The following is a 14,700-nucleotide window of genomic DNA, read 5'->3' on the forward strand; positions in this document are numbered from 1 at the left end:
TAGCAATTTTAGGAAGTTGGCTTTAGCTAGACCAGATAGGTTCCCAACCTCATAACTAACTACCAAGAAGCCATTTAAGGCTATCAGTCAAGTTAGAGTAGCTAGCTTGTCGAACTATCTTAGCTGGCATGCCTTATTGCAAGGTTGGTCGACTTCAGAAAAGCAAGCAAAAGCAAAAATATACTGAATAAGACTCAAGTTCCTTTCAATATTTTACCCAGATTTGAGCAAGGATTCAGAGAAACATATTTAGTTTCCTTAAAAAAAGAACCCGAGTGGCACAGCGGTCTAAGGCACCTCATCGCATGCAGTGCTAGAGGTGTTACTACAGACCCGGGTTCATTTCCCGGGCTGTGCCACAACCAGCCGTGGCCGGGAGTGCCATAGGACAGCGCACAATTGTCCCAGTGTCGTCCGGGTTAGGGCTCATCACGCTCTAGTGACTCCTTGTGGCGGGCCAGGTGCCTGCGGGCTGACCCCGGTCGCCAGTTGAACGGTGGTTCGTCCGACACATTGGTGCGGCTGGCTTCTGGGTTAAGCTGACGAGTGTTAAGGAGCGCGGATAGGTGGGTCATGTTTCGGAGGACGCATGACTCCACCTTCGCTTCTCCCGAGCCCGTTGGGGAGTTGCAGCGATGAGACAAGATTTAAAATTGGGGAGAAAAGGGGGTAAAATACAACAAAAAAGTATGAAAAGAACCATTAGTCAGGAGGATACAGACAGCTCAAGAGCTTAGATATGCAGAACAATACATTGGCTTAATGGCTCTAGATTGGAGGAAAAAGCTGTTTCAGGTATTAGGGTTAGGATGCTAAAATGCTAAATCCTACAATTTACAGTCGAGTGGCCTAGCCACCCTCCAGCCATCTTCACGTACTTTGTGCCCCCTCAGATATTTGGGGTGCATGACACCCCTGCTACTGTATGAGGTCCCTCATGGTTCCAGCCCTGCCAGCTTCACCCCAAATTTGCTCCAATTCGAAGTTGTCATTGTAGTAGCCTCTTATCAAAGAAAACTACATCTCACATACACTGCCAAACTGAACAATTCTGTACCAGGGCCATATCTTATCCAAATTGTAATTAAAATTGAATTTATCAACTGAGATGAAATGGTTCCCAATGGAACTGACCCAATCTCGGACTTTTAAGGATCAGTAGATGAATATTTTTTAAGGTCAATCTCATAAGGTTTGATTGTAATTTTGTTCTAGTTAACAAAACAAATGCACGGCTGCAAACCAGTCAAATCCTATTAGAAGCTTGATGCATTTGAGTATTGAGCCCAATTGTCATAGGTGAGGGAGAGAAGGGAACGGAAATTACTGTGAGGAACATATATTTGGTGGGTCAATAGGAGAAAAGGTCAGCCAACAGGTAAGTGATGGAAAATGCAACTGAAAACGGGTTTGAGAGGCCTGGAAGGTGGCTGTGTCCCTGAATGTTGTCTGTGGATTTACAGTTACAGTCGCTAGTGAACGTCTACACAGCCCTAGCAGTCTTCACATTCTGCTGCCTTAAATTTTAATCAAAGAGATTACATTCTATTTTTTTCCCCTTACCGATCTACACAACCGGCTTAGCTCCTTTTATGTTTATTTTGAACCTGACAAACTCCCCAGTCCCTTCCGGTGACAAGCATTCCCATAACATGATGCTGCCATCACAATACTTGAAAAAACAGAGGATCAACAACATTGCATAAACTCCACATTACTGGCCTGTATGACAAAGTGAAAAGACGGAAGCCTGTATTATGAAACCCACTCCAAATCAACCACTCTGTTTGCAACAAGGCCGTCAAGTAATACTGCAAGACAACACAGCAAAGAAATTAACTTTTTTGCCTAAATTAAATACTACAGGTTTGGGTCAAATCCAATACAACACAGAGTGAAACCCTCTGTATTTTATGTATTGCGGTGGCATCATCATGTTGTGGGTATGCTTGTCACCGGCAAGGACTGGGGAGTTTGTCAAGATCAAAATAAATATGAAAGGAGCAAAGCCAAAAACAATGGATATAATAATGTTGCCCTAAGAGTTGTGCAAAATTGGAAGAATCTTTTTCAAAACGATTCACAACTGAAATGCCTTCCAAAGGTGTTTCCACCAAGTAATAACTCTGGGGTGTGAAGACATACGCAATCAAGACAGCTTCATTTTTTGTGTATGAAAATGTTCTATAATTTTCTTTCACTTTAAAAATATGGAGTAGGTTGTGTCGAATAGGAAAAAAATGTAATCCTTTTTAGGTTTAATTTAAGGCAGAAAATGTGAAGACTGTGCAAAGGGAGTGTCGACTTACACAAGGCACTGTATCTTTATTATCTACAAACGCGACATAATAATTAACGTATTATAACATTCTATTAACATATTATAACATCCTAATGTTAATACATTTCATATTCTGTTGGCATTGACCTATACTGACAGAATCAAGCAATATTAAGTTTAAAAAGGGATGCTTTATCCAATTTAGCTATACATTTACCTAATCTCATGGACTCCTAGAATGTAGTCTACATGGGCTCGATCTTCAGCTGAGTGCAACTAAGTGACAGTATTTATTGTCAAATGCAAGCATTTTGGTATACTTTGGTCCAGCACAGGACAGCAGTAATATTTCCTGTTGCCGATCTATACAGCCACATTTGCATTAAGTTATGAGGATTGGAGTAAACAATATCTCATGGATAGAATGTATGGACCTGGAGAATCAGTGACTGATGATGATTTCCAGTATTAATATGGTGAGGTGAATTTGTAATTTGGTTGAATTCCCCCGAAAGGTCAACAGCATCATGAACTTTACCCAGTACCAGGACATTTTAGCTAAAAAAACAGGTTGCTGAAAATTGTCCGCAAGGTTATATTCCAGCAAGACAATAACCTCAAGCACACATCAAAACCCACAAAGACATGGTTAATTGGCCACAAAATGACCATCTCAGTCTCCTGACTTGAAATCTATTGAAAATGGGCAGCAGGTAGCCTAGCGGTTAAGAGCGTTGGGCCAGAGTGAAAGGTTGCTGGTTCGAATCCCCGAGCAGAATAAATGAAAAAGCTGCTTATGTGCACTTGAGCAAGGCACTTAACCATAATTGCTCCTGTAAGTCACTCTGGATAAAAGAGTCTGCTAAATGACAAATGTAAAACCTGTGGTTTGAATTGAAGAGAGCAGTCCATAAGCACAGACTAAGGACCTGGAAGGATTCTGTATGGAGGAATCGTTTAAGATCCCTCCCAATGTGTTCTCCAACCCATAAAACATTTTTGAAAATGGCTCAGTGCGGTTATTCTCGCAAGGTGAGATATTGAAAACAGGGGTGTCAATAATCCCTGCCTTTGAGAAAATAATTAGTACTTGTTTAACAAAATCTCTTTCTCTGATCAATTGTATTAGTGTAAGACAATCTAATTTCCCAATTTTTTGAGCTTACAATACAGCTCAGTATTTGAATAATTTATTTTAGTCATTTCTGCTCATCGTTATCAAGGGTGTCAATAACTTCAGACCCCACTGTATCTGTTACAGTACTAGATTTGAATCACTGTTTACTGTTCATGGTTTACTTAGGAACCATTTACCTAGGGGAATACTCAGAACCTTCAGTAAGACCCAAGATTAACTTTTGACATGCTGAACAGGGCGTTGTCTCAAACTCAGACCTTTGACCCTGTAGACATATTTAGGGCTCAAACTATCTTTGTAAATTATCCTACTGTAGAACTGCCAATTCTAGTTATCACAGAGCTGTTCTTGCCTAGTTCTGTAATATGTCATGTTTCATGTGGACCCCAGGAAGAGAAGCTGCTGCTTTTGCAACAGCTAATGGGAAACCTAATATAATACCAAATACACAGGCTACGTCCTGACATCTCCTTACTTGGAAGAGAGCCTTTTGGAACATGTTATTGAAGGTGTGAACGTAAACAGTTAGGTTGCACTACAGGTTAGACGCAATGGTTTGGCCAGTTGCTAGTTCATCTAAATATACATTGAGTTCACAAAACAGTAAGAACACATGCTCTTTCCATCACATAGACTGACCATATGAATCCAGGACAAATCTTATGATCCATTATTTATGTCACTTGTTAAATCGACTCCAATCAATGTAGATGAAAGGGAGGAGTTAGGTTAAAGAAGAGTTAAGACAAGAGACATGGTTTGTATATGTGTGCCATTCAAAGGGTGAATGGGCAAAACAACATATTTAAGTGCCTTTGAACAGGGTATGGTAGTAGGTGCCAGGCACACTGGTTTGTGTCAAGAACTGCACCGCTGCTGGGTTTTTCACACTCAACGGTTTCTTGTGTTTATCAAGAATGCTTGATGTCCTACGGTGGTGGACCATTCTTGACACAACTGTGGGACACAATGACCAGCGTCCCTATGGAATGCTTTCAACACCTTGTAGATTCTATGCCCCGACGAATTGAGGCTCTGAGGGCAAAGGGGGGAGGGGTATGTGTTCTTTATGTTTTGTACACTAAGTGTATATGGGCGTTTCCTTTCGAAAACAGAGCTAAAATTCGGAAATCACACCTAAGCCATCCAATGTCAAAATAGTTTGTGGTACTGTTCATCTGATTGCAACTTGTTTCTAAAACATGAACCAAATATGATAAAGGCAAAGATTTCTGGCCATGGTGTGAGTAAGGTTTCCTTTAATGCTCAATTCAATCAAATTCAAATGGAAAACCTCACCGCCAAAACATGTAATATACAGTACATATATATATAAAAATAGTTTAAGAGTTAAACATTTGTCACAACATTGCAGAGAGTTTTCATATTAATAAAGTATTTATCCATCACCTACCCCATGTTGTAATAGAAGTCATTACTTATTTGCATTTCACTGTTCATTATATAAAAGGAAAGCTGGTTGCCACAGAATATTGTTTTTTTTGTTGCATTAAAACTATTTTCACAATAATGAAAGTTTCCTTTGTTTTAAGACCCTAAAAGCACAAATTGATATGGACACATCCAATATATAACTGCCCTACTATACATTTGAACAACTGATCTTATGTAGATTTTAGGGAGCACAATAAGGGTTGAACTTTACAAATGTACCTTTTACAGTAGGCTTCCTCCAGTAAGTGTCTTCTGCAAAACATGTTAAGTACTACACATTCACATTAGGAGCAAAACATTTTTCACAAATAAAAAAATAAAAATACACAAAAAATTAAAACATATTTAGGTGAAAATGGAATTCCTCTAAGCTGTGTAAAATGATCTGTCAAAGCTAACTGTGGCAAAGACGAATAAATAACAAAAATAGACAGACTACTGCTGATATGATATCTGTACTCCATAATTCATAAAGAGAGACATGGGTCTCAATGTGACTCCCTGTTAACATAAACAAAAAAACATAAAAATAACATCTTGAAAAGCTGGATATATATATATATATATATATATCTCTCTCTGTGACAAATATCAGGACCATACACCAGGCTACACAAACGGTTTCCAGTGAATTGACTCTTATTTGATTAGGGAGTTGGGGTAATAATTGTAAAAAGCTAAAGTATCCAACTAAAATTACACAATTAGGAAGGTATTCTGACTTGAATTCAACGAACGATTTAACGCAAAAGTCTTGCACACATTTCCTCTCAACTCCGTATTGGGCTATTCATTCTAGGAAACACTTACCCCAACAGACAAAAACAAAACGTTTTCATATGAAAATTGTACATTGAAATATGCACATATTTGAACACATAGCTTACTGATCATGGAAACAGCAGGTACATAGACCAGACAGGGGACAATATGAACCACTTCATACTAACCACCATTATATCCTTCAACCACAAACATCAACATGTTAATATCAGTAACATATCACCGCAAGTAGCACATTTTCTTCAATAAAAAGGTTTCCTTTATGTTGCAAGTCATTCACTTCACTGCCAAAATGAGTCTTCACTATAAACGCTATAAATTCGTTTTCTGGATCTCTCTACATCAGTTTTAATCCGGTCTCTGGAAACATATACTATCAAAGTGACTAGCTTTACCATTACTAATCAATGTCAGGAGCATGCATTCCCTTTGGCAGAAACTAACACAGTAACATACCCTGACTTGGTAAGCAAACATGTTCCAGTGCAAAGAAAAAAAAACTATGATACTTGATTTACAGTTCCCCTTTACCAAATAAAAACTGTACTTTGGTAGTGCACACAATATAAATGGCGGTCAGTGTGATAATCAGACAACTCATTGCATTAAAATGCTTCTTCCTTCTATCACCATTTGATGAACATTAGGCCTGCTAGAACTCCATAGCCCAGTATGAGAAAGAGCACCTTAAGCAGTCTGTCATGTTTATCCTCCAGCTCCCGAGACAGGATCTCAAAGAAGGTGACAAAGAGGAAAGTACCAGCAGCCAGGCCTTGGAGCACCACAGAGGCAATACTGCCTGCCAGGTTCTGGGCACTATTGATGCACATGCCCAGTCCGATGCCAATGGGGATCATGAGGCTGACCGTCACACCCAGTTTGATGGCATCCCTCATGGGCAAAGCAGCTTTGGCAACACTCACCCCCAGAGCCACGGCAGCCAGAGTCTCGTGGATGCCCACCCCCAGGAAGAGGCTTCCAAGCTTGGCCCCGTCCTCCTGGAGGCCCAGTGCCAGTCCCTCGAACACAGAATGGGCAGAGAGAGCCAGGACCAGGCTGGCCAGCCGTAGAGGCCCAGCTCTGGCCAGCTCGGTGGGGCTGAGGTGTCCATGGTGATGCCCATGGTGTTGGTGGCGGACCACAGGGGAGGCCCGGGTGGGGGAGATGAATGGAGCGTCGTACTCAGAGTCGCTACCAGCCTCTGAACCCCTTGCGTTGAAAGTTTCCAGGTCAATGAATGATGGCTTCTCCTTCTTAAAGGTGAGCACTGCCTGCTCCACAAAGACTGTGAGGAAGAAGCCCAGCATCATCATGGTCTCTGCCAGTGGGTAGTCTGTGGTGATATTCACCAGTTTAAGGACCTCATCCACCTAAGGAAGAGACACTCAGTAAATGAACATCAGCATAAACATTTTTCTTCTATTCTACAACAGCAAAAAAGTTGAGGCTTTCACGTATTGTCAGAATACATTTTTTGGGGGCTTCTCAACATGGCTTCGGTCTTCCAAACTACTTCTGAGAGGAGATGATTATGGGAGGTTTTATAAACCAATCAACCTTTTCCTCTACAAAATCTAATATTTTCAAGACATGGCTACTTACCTTGTCTCGTACGGCAGGCAAAAGAGCATTGAAGCAAGTGGCCAGAAATACACCCCCTCCAAAAGAATTGCAGAGCGCAAGAGCCTTCCTGTACCTTTGGGCTTTTTCATAGTCCACCTGAATCATGAGTCGCACTGGGACAAGAATCCCAGCCAACATGAGGGCAAACACTCCCAGAAGGCAAAGGACCTTGGCCACTACAAGCTCCATGATGTCCAGATATGGTATTGCTCAGTAATATTAGTGGCACATAACCCTCAAAGCCTCTTCTCCTATTTTCTGTCAGAAACAGAGATTTGTCTTGTCACGCCGGTCCTGGTCCGAGAGGCTGTGACATCAACTACAAATGATAAAATAAACAGTTAAGTATGTGCAAACAAACTAACTAGGTCAACCGTGAGATGTATCTGTGGTGACAGTCCGTTACAAACTAGAACAGATAGCTAAGCTATGACCACCTTGACTGGTTTGAATTGATTACATCTCATCACAGCTGCGATAACTAGCTAGATGTGCAATCTTGAATGATGCAAAGCACAATCTTTAATACTGCACAAGTACAGATATGTACATATCCGACGGCATGTAACGTTACCATGATACAATCAAAATGTGAGACTGTTGCTAATTTAGCTAGCTAACGTTGCACTCATGGCAACATAACGTTAGTCAATTATCTGAGCAACCCGTTGATGAAACACAGCTTTCCATGTGGATGCTACAGTCGGTATAATGAATCATTTGGATCACAGTGCAATCTTTGTCAGCAGCTAAATTGTACACGACTGAATAATAATACAATGAATATAGCTTGTTTCTATCGAGCTTTTTGATGAGAAATATGAAATACCTCTGTAGAACACCTTTCCTTCCCAGCTGTACTCCTTGTTCTGGTGACACTTCGTGTTCACACGACGTAAACGTTTGATTGGTGGAGAACATATCATTATGTGATGACGTTTCGTTGAAAGCTTTTGTAAACAGAGGTCTCCATTTGAGCGAGTTCTCTGCTGTAAGTTAAATGCTAAGCCCCTGAATATACATTTTTTATTTGTTAAATATATCACTGGAAAACAGAAAGCAGCACACTGCTGCTCAGGAGGCCCAAAAATATTTTTTTTATAGTTTCAAAATGTCCAAATTGAATATATGTATATTACTTTAAATGTTGATCACATTCCTGGTGTATGATCATATATTTTGATACATTGAATGTTAATATTGTGAACCTGTTATACATTTTTTCCCCCTCCTGATTCAGGAAGTGATGTCACTGAGTACTGCCCATATATATATATATATATATATATATATATATATATATATATATATATAAATATAAATATATATATAAATATATAAATATATATAAATATATATATATATACACACATATATATACACACATACATATATATACACACATACATATATACACACATACATATATATACACATACATATATATACATATATATATATATATATATGACCCTCCACCCCCATCTGGGATATGGATGCCCGATGAAGACCTACGGGTCAAAATGTTGTTATAAATATCACCTGGAAGCATGAGCAGTGTTTCCTTTCTGTTTTCCATGAGTTTGCCTACAACTCCAGCACTTGTGAAAAGTACCTGGATGTGCATATGTTCTTCAGCTTTTCTAAATGTATCAATCTCACCATGCAATGCAGTTTTTTTTATTTATGTTTCAGTGCACATAGGGTACTTGGCATCAATTCAATCTTCAGTCAATTCAAAGAAAGAGTTGAACTTCAATTGATGAATTCAATTCCATTTAGAAAATATATTCATGAATTGAATTTCAACTCACTTCCTGAGTTGAAATAAACAGGTTTACAATCAAGTAAACATGTTAGGCTAAGTTACCAGTACGATTTAATCAAAGATTGGGAACAAAAACAGACAGCCACCCATGTTGTTAGAAAAAACAAAATTTCTCAAGACAAAATTAGAACAAAGTGGACTGTAGGTGTTATCGTGCAACTCAAGAAAAATTGCTGAAAAAAAACTCCTGGATTACACTAGACAAGTCAACAACCATAAAGGTCCTATTTGAAATTGTCCATTTAATTCCCATAATGTTGACAGTACTCTACATGCCATCTCTGCCTACCAGTATATCTTTGTACAAATAGATGCTTCTCAAATTAAGGTGGCTGCTGAACTATATCACATAATAATCTGTTGTTGTGTACCTGAAATGACAAAATTCAAGTGATGCAACTGCATTTAATCCACTGGGGGTGTAGTGATTCAGTTCACTGGCAAGGATTAGTAACATTAAACAGTTAAACCAAGTGCGATACTGGCGTGACATTGCAGATTGGAGTACAACAGATCCACCCATCCATACACTTCAGACTAGATATCTGTTGACAGTGGGTTTATCAAATTTGATCAAAGTTTCACTGACTGGTTTCCTTGGAGGGGAGGGAGGGGCTGCACATGCAATAATTACTCAGTGAAGAAAAGCTTTCTGTCCCCGGAGTTGCGAGAATAATACAAATTACAACAACAAAAAAAAAGGACACAGGCCGTCTTCACTTTTCCACACACAAATCTTTCTCTGTCAAAAAACAAAGAGCAGACCATTTTAGGATTAGCTACATGAGCAGTTTGTACAAAAGAAAAACAACTCTACAATACATGGACCAATCCATCAAATGTCATTTTAAAATGTTCATCTTACCCGTCTGAGGGTCAAGGTTGCTCATCGTTGCTAGCGCTAGACGGCCGGCTGCGAATTTGACTCCTCAGCTGTTCAATTAGCTCTGGGTTCTGCTGTTGCATCTGCTGCGCAAATTGTTGGCCCCTAAATGGACATGGTTACAGCAAGGTGATGGAATGGCTGTTACCAAGTACAAGTCACAAAAAGGTCATACATTAAGGGATTTTATTAATACTCATACATGTCAAATGCTTTCATGTCTATCACTGATGTCATTGGTATAACATACAATAATATAGCCTAATGAATAACAAATAATACAATACACAAGTCATATTTGGCACAGACTGAGTAGAGCTAGTAGTCGACTTACGCTTGGATGAGACCAGAGATGTCACCCGGACCCGCTCCCCCTACTCCAACTCCTGCTGCCGGTCCAGCTCCCAACCCTAACCCTGGTACAGGCCCTGGTCCTGCACCTAAGCCAGGCCCTACTCCAGGTGCTGCTGGAGGTCCCATTGGCCCGTAAGCCCCTGACATCATCCCCGACATCCTGTACAACACAGACAAGAAAGGTGGTATATTCTACATGCATTAAACTCAAAGCTAGTTCACAAGTATGGAATCTCAGAGTGCATTTACAAAGTCCTTGTGCTACATCTAAAAAGAGAATGTATTTTATAGAAAATAAATGGATAACTTACAGTTGCTGTACTTGTGGGTTGTTCATCAAACCAGATGCCTAGGATAAAGCAGCCGTAACAATGAATATAAATACGAGTTCTACTCTTTGGTAAACCTTTTCTACATATGCTGGTGCATATGACATCTCGTAAATATGAGCATACGACTGGGAAAAATCCACTTGAATGCCCCTCCAACTCGTAATTACTAAAACTTTTGTTAGTTTGGCTTCTTGCAGAGCACCAAAAACATCTGCAGAGATTCTTTAAGCTTTCTGCAAAAATTTTGAAGAAGAGAAGAAATGCATAAGGTGACAATACATATATTTTTTTTACCATAAACGACGAAGGACGCCATGTTTTTTGTTGCTGTGACGTCAGTGATCTGCATGACGGAGAAGTCGGAGCTCTAAGATGATGCCCGAATTTCCTACTTGTAATTCCGAGTTGGATGACCGTTCAAATCTATTTATCCCACTTGGAGCATGTTTTTCCACAGTTCCAAGTTGTCTTGGATTTTTAAATACGAGCATACAACTAGTAAATGTCCACTTGAACCCCCCTCCAACTCGTAATCACTATTGAGTAGGGCTGGGCGATAAATCAATAATTAGAGGTAATTACTTCCCTCAATATCGATATAAAAACGTTCAGATTCATTTTCGCTAACAGGCGATATAGAATAATTAGGTACAGCAGTCCATTTCACCTCCTCACGTTCCTGCTGCGTGAGAGAAGTGACAATATGCACGTGGAGAGATATACGCCCACTAAATTCCACTTAGCACAGCGATGTAGGCGAAAACAGTGGCAGTGATAGCCATGGAGAAGGAGCAGCTTCCAACGAAGAAATTATTGATAAAATGGGTTAAACTGTTTCAGTAATTGGGAAGTGGTTTGGCTTTTTGAAGTCCGACAAAGAGCACAGCAATGTTCGGTACCAATTGTGCCGTAGACAAGTGGCTACGAAGTCTGGTAATACGACAAAACCTTTTTTCATCATCTGAAGCAAAATCACTCTTTGGAACATGCAGGAAGTTTGAGTTTGAGTCACGGTATTGATAAACGCCCCTCAAGCACCAGCCAATCTAGGGATGTTTGCCCGAAGCAGTCAACACTGACAGCGTTTATGCCCTACAAGCAAACATCTTAAAGACGTCACAAATGATATTATGCATTGCTAAGGACATGCTACATCAATTAGCACAGTCGAAAAGGAAGGTTTCAAGAGGCTTATCAATTTAATTGACCCCAGGTACGTGCTCCCTGGCCGCAAACATGGTACAATTTTCCTTAAAGTATAATTTTGTGTAGCTCACAATGTATTTATGGTTTGTTCAGGCATTAGGCATTATTGAGTCTGACTGAAGCAGATATGCACCGTTTAAACATTATTTGCTTAATATCGTGATAGCTATCGAATGAAAATATAGATATCGTGATCATTTATTTGCCATATCGCCCAGCCCGCCTATTGAGAAACGTCTATCATCCCTAAACTCAAGACTTCTCCCACATGCTGAACTCTGACATCACCAATTAAGGAAATAGACTTGATAATAGCATTTTCAGCAGTTAATTCCAACAACAAATCATATTAAACAATCTATTTATATGGGTTTTTAACATTTGTTTACTAGTATGATAGCTGTAATTTTAGTTTATGGTTGAGTAGCTTGTATGCCACTAGCCAATCGACATTCTCTACAAGTTCAAAGCACTTGAATGCACACAACTTGTTGCTTACAGTTGACAAGTAGTATTTTCAGAGTTTCCCATTTGTCATGCACACAGCATTATAGTAGTATACTGGATCAGCCTGGTTGTTCCTAGTATCTTTCATTTGAAAAGGGCCAGTTTTAGTTCATTGGAACTCACCATGTTCATGAAACCAGGGTTACTGAGCAAACCAGCCAGATCAACTCCTCCCACTCCCCCTGTCTGAAGGAGATAATTTAAGAACAACATGATCAACAATGATTCATTCCACATCAATAGTGGCTGAGATGTTATCAACTTACTGGGCTTGGAGTCTCCATTTTCTGCTCTGCTATTTTCAGGTTGGATTTGTAGGTGTCGTTCTCTGGGTCCAACTCCAGGGCTTTTTTGTAATAACTTACAGCTTCTGTGTGTTTGTTTAAACTGGCTAGAGCCAAACTGGAAGCATGGGACGTTGAAGTCAATGTAAGTCAACCATCAGTTAATAACAAATCAGCAACACACTGGCCCATGTCCACTGTAATATTGAACACTAGTGTCTAACATACCCCATTCTTCCATACGCTTTGCTGTAGTTTGGGTCAATCCCAATGGCAAGTTCACAGTCCTGCACTGCTCCAGCATAGTTGCCTAGTTTGCTGTATGCAGCAGCCCTAGCAAAAGCAAACCATACAATTAGCAGTACCTTACAAAAACAAATGTGAATTAATTTTCATTGCTTGACAAACTCCATACATGCTTAAATCGACAATATACACTTGGATATACCTAATGTGTAAATAATTGTCACATTATCCTCCAAGTTCAGGAGTTTGTTGGTCAATACCTGTTGCAGTAGTAAACTCCATTCTGGGGGTTTATGGCAATAGCCTTTGAGTAGAATTCCACAGCTGCCCCATAGTTCTCAACCCTCATTTGATCATTCCCTACCGTGAAAAACACAATTATTTGCCAGAAGAATGTATAGGCCTATCAACAGCTCTTAACCATAGACCCATTTGAAGAGAGCTGATATTTAAGACTGAGTAATGTACAAACTATTTACAGGGAAGGTCCTACCATCAGTTTTGAGTCGCTCAGCCTCTGCCTCTTCCTCCTCAGTGGGGGAATCTGTGGCTGTGTTTATATTCACGTGGAGGGTGTTTGGATGCTGCAACAGACAGTCAACACATTTGAGACAAACTATTGACCACATTCACCTTCATATAAAACAGATGTCTTAAATTTACCTTCATTGTCGCAGAGGCAAAAATCTCTGGTAACGTTTGAGTGACAGCTAGGGTCTGGTCGTCGGTCGAGACATTGAAGGCGGTCTCCAGGCATTGGACTGCAACTGGGAAAGCATCAGATGTTGAGAAATGGCAATGACTGGACACAGTTGAGTCTCTGACCATCTTCCAATATGGGCTAAGAGCCCATCTCCTTTTACTGAATCTTGGCTTCCCAACTCAAACTTACCTTCTAAACTTTCCTGAGCATCTGATGATAGACTCCCAGAGCTCAGTTGATCATGAAGAAAGTGAATGATGGAGAAGGCAAGACGTTTTGTGTCAGTCATTTTGGATTGAGGTCCAAACCTTAGTAGAATGTGTATTATGAGGGACCCTGAAGAAGAAAGAAAGGAATATGATTGTTATATTATGTCTCCATTGTAAACTGATTGGGATAGATTGTAGGTAGCTATAACAGTAACATTTACACATACCGATATAACAAATAAACCTATGTTACCATGTCATCTGATTAGATAACTTCTTAATCCTAGGCTAATAACTAGCTAGCTTGTTAGCTAGTAAGTTTGATAACTTGACAAGACGTCGCCAGCTAGCTAGAATGTTCTAGCAAGTTGCTTACGGTCGGCTGCTGTTAGCTAATAAGGCTAACAGAGCTAACAGTTGGCCTACAATGTGAAAACACTCTGCCCGTGTATTCGTTAAAGTTAGGTGTCTAGTTTCGCTGAAGTGCATGAGAACTGATTAAGCTTAGTTACGTGGATATCTTAGCTAGAACTATCTAGCTGCGTGTAGCTAAATAACGTTAGTTATCTAGCCTACTTAGCACATTAGCTTTACTGACATGACGCCAATAACAAAATGCTTTGAGCACTTTACCTCGATTTACTCGACTTTCGTTGACATTGACGTGTGGTTTAACAAACGATACGTTATGGCACACAACAGATGTTAGCTAGCAAAAATGATCCTTACCAGTTGCCTTTGCTTCTTGCAGTAGCTGGTGGTGCCAGAGATATTAGAAAGCTATCTCTGCTGATGGGTCTGGTGATGATAGCAAAAAGGTGTCGACTTTCGTCGCAAGTGTTAGACGTCATAAGTGCGTAGTTGAAGC

At 40.0% G+C, this 14,700-nt stretch overlaps 2 protein-coding genes across 2 annotated transcripts; both read right to left on the reverse strand.

Annotated features, from left to right (window-relative positions):
- Positions 1-4,658: 4,658 nt before the first annotated feature.
- Positions 4,659-8,517, reverse strand: LOC115158072 (zinc transporter ZIP3). Its single transcript, XM_029706573.1, has 3 exons — positions 8,110-8,517; positions 7,260-7,599; positions 4,659-7,027 (listed from the first exon to the last, which is right to left on the reverse strand). Exons 2-3 carry the CDS (start codon positions 7,467-7,469, stop codon positions 6,284-6,286), a joined length of 954 nt encoding a protein of 317 aa, XP_029562433.1. The 5' UTR covers positions 7,470-7,599; positions 8,110-8,517; the 3' UTR covers positions 4,659-6,283.
- A 427-nt stretch (positions 8,518-8,944) lies between these two features.
- On the reverse strand, positions 8,945-14,676 carry LOC115158074 (small glutamine-rich tetratricopeptide repeat-containing protein alpha). Its single transcript, XM_029706575.1, has 12 exons — positions 14,562-14,676; positions 13,813-13,959; positions 13,584-13,687; positions 13,414-13,504; positions 13,181-13,280; positions 12,903-13,007; positions 12,657-12,792; positions 12,514-12,576; positions 10,657-10,694; positions 10,326-10,505; positions 9,974-10,096; positions 8,945-9,850 (listed from the first exon to the last, which is right to left on the reverse strand). The coding sequence occupies exons 2-11, from the start codon at positions 13,910-13,912 to the stop codon at positions 9,985-9,987; spliced, it is 1,029 nt and encodes a 342-aa protein (XP_029562435.1). The 5' UTR covers positions 13,913-13,959; positions 14,562-14,676; the 3' UTR covers positions 8,945-9,850; positions 9,974-9,984.
- Between the last annotated feature and the right edge of the window lie 24 nt (positions 14,677-14,700).

This window comes from Salmo trutta, chromosome 22 (assembly GCF_901001165.1).
Source record: "Salmo trutta chromosome 22, fSalTru1.1, whole genome shotgun sequence".
Classification (NCBI taxonomy): domain Eukaryota; kingdom Metazoa; phylum Chordata; class Actinopteri; order Salmoniformes; family Salmonidae; genus Salmo; species Salmo trutta.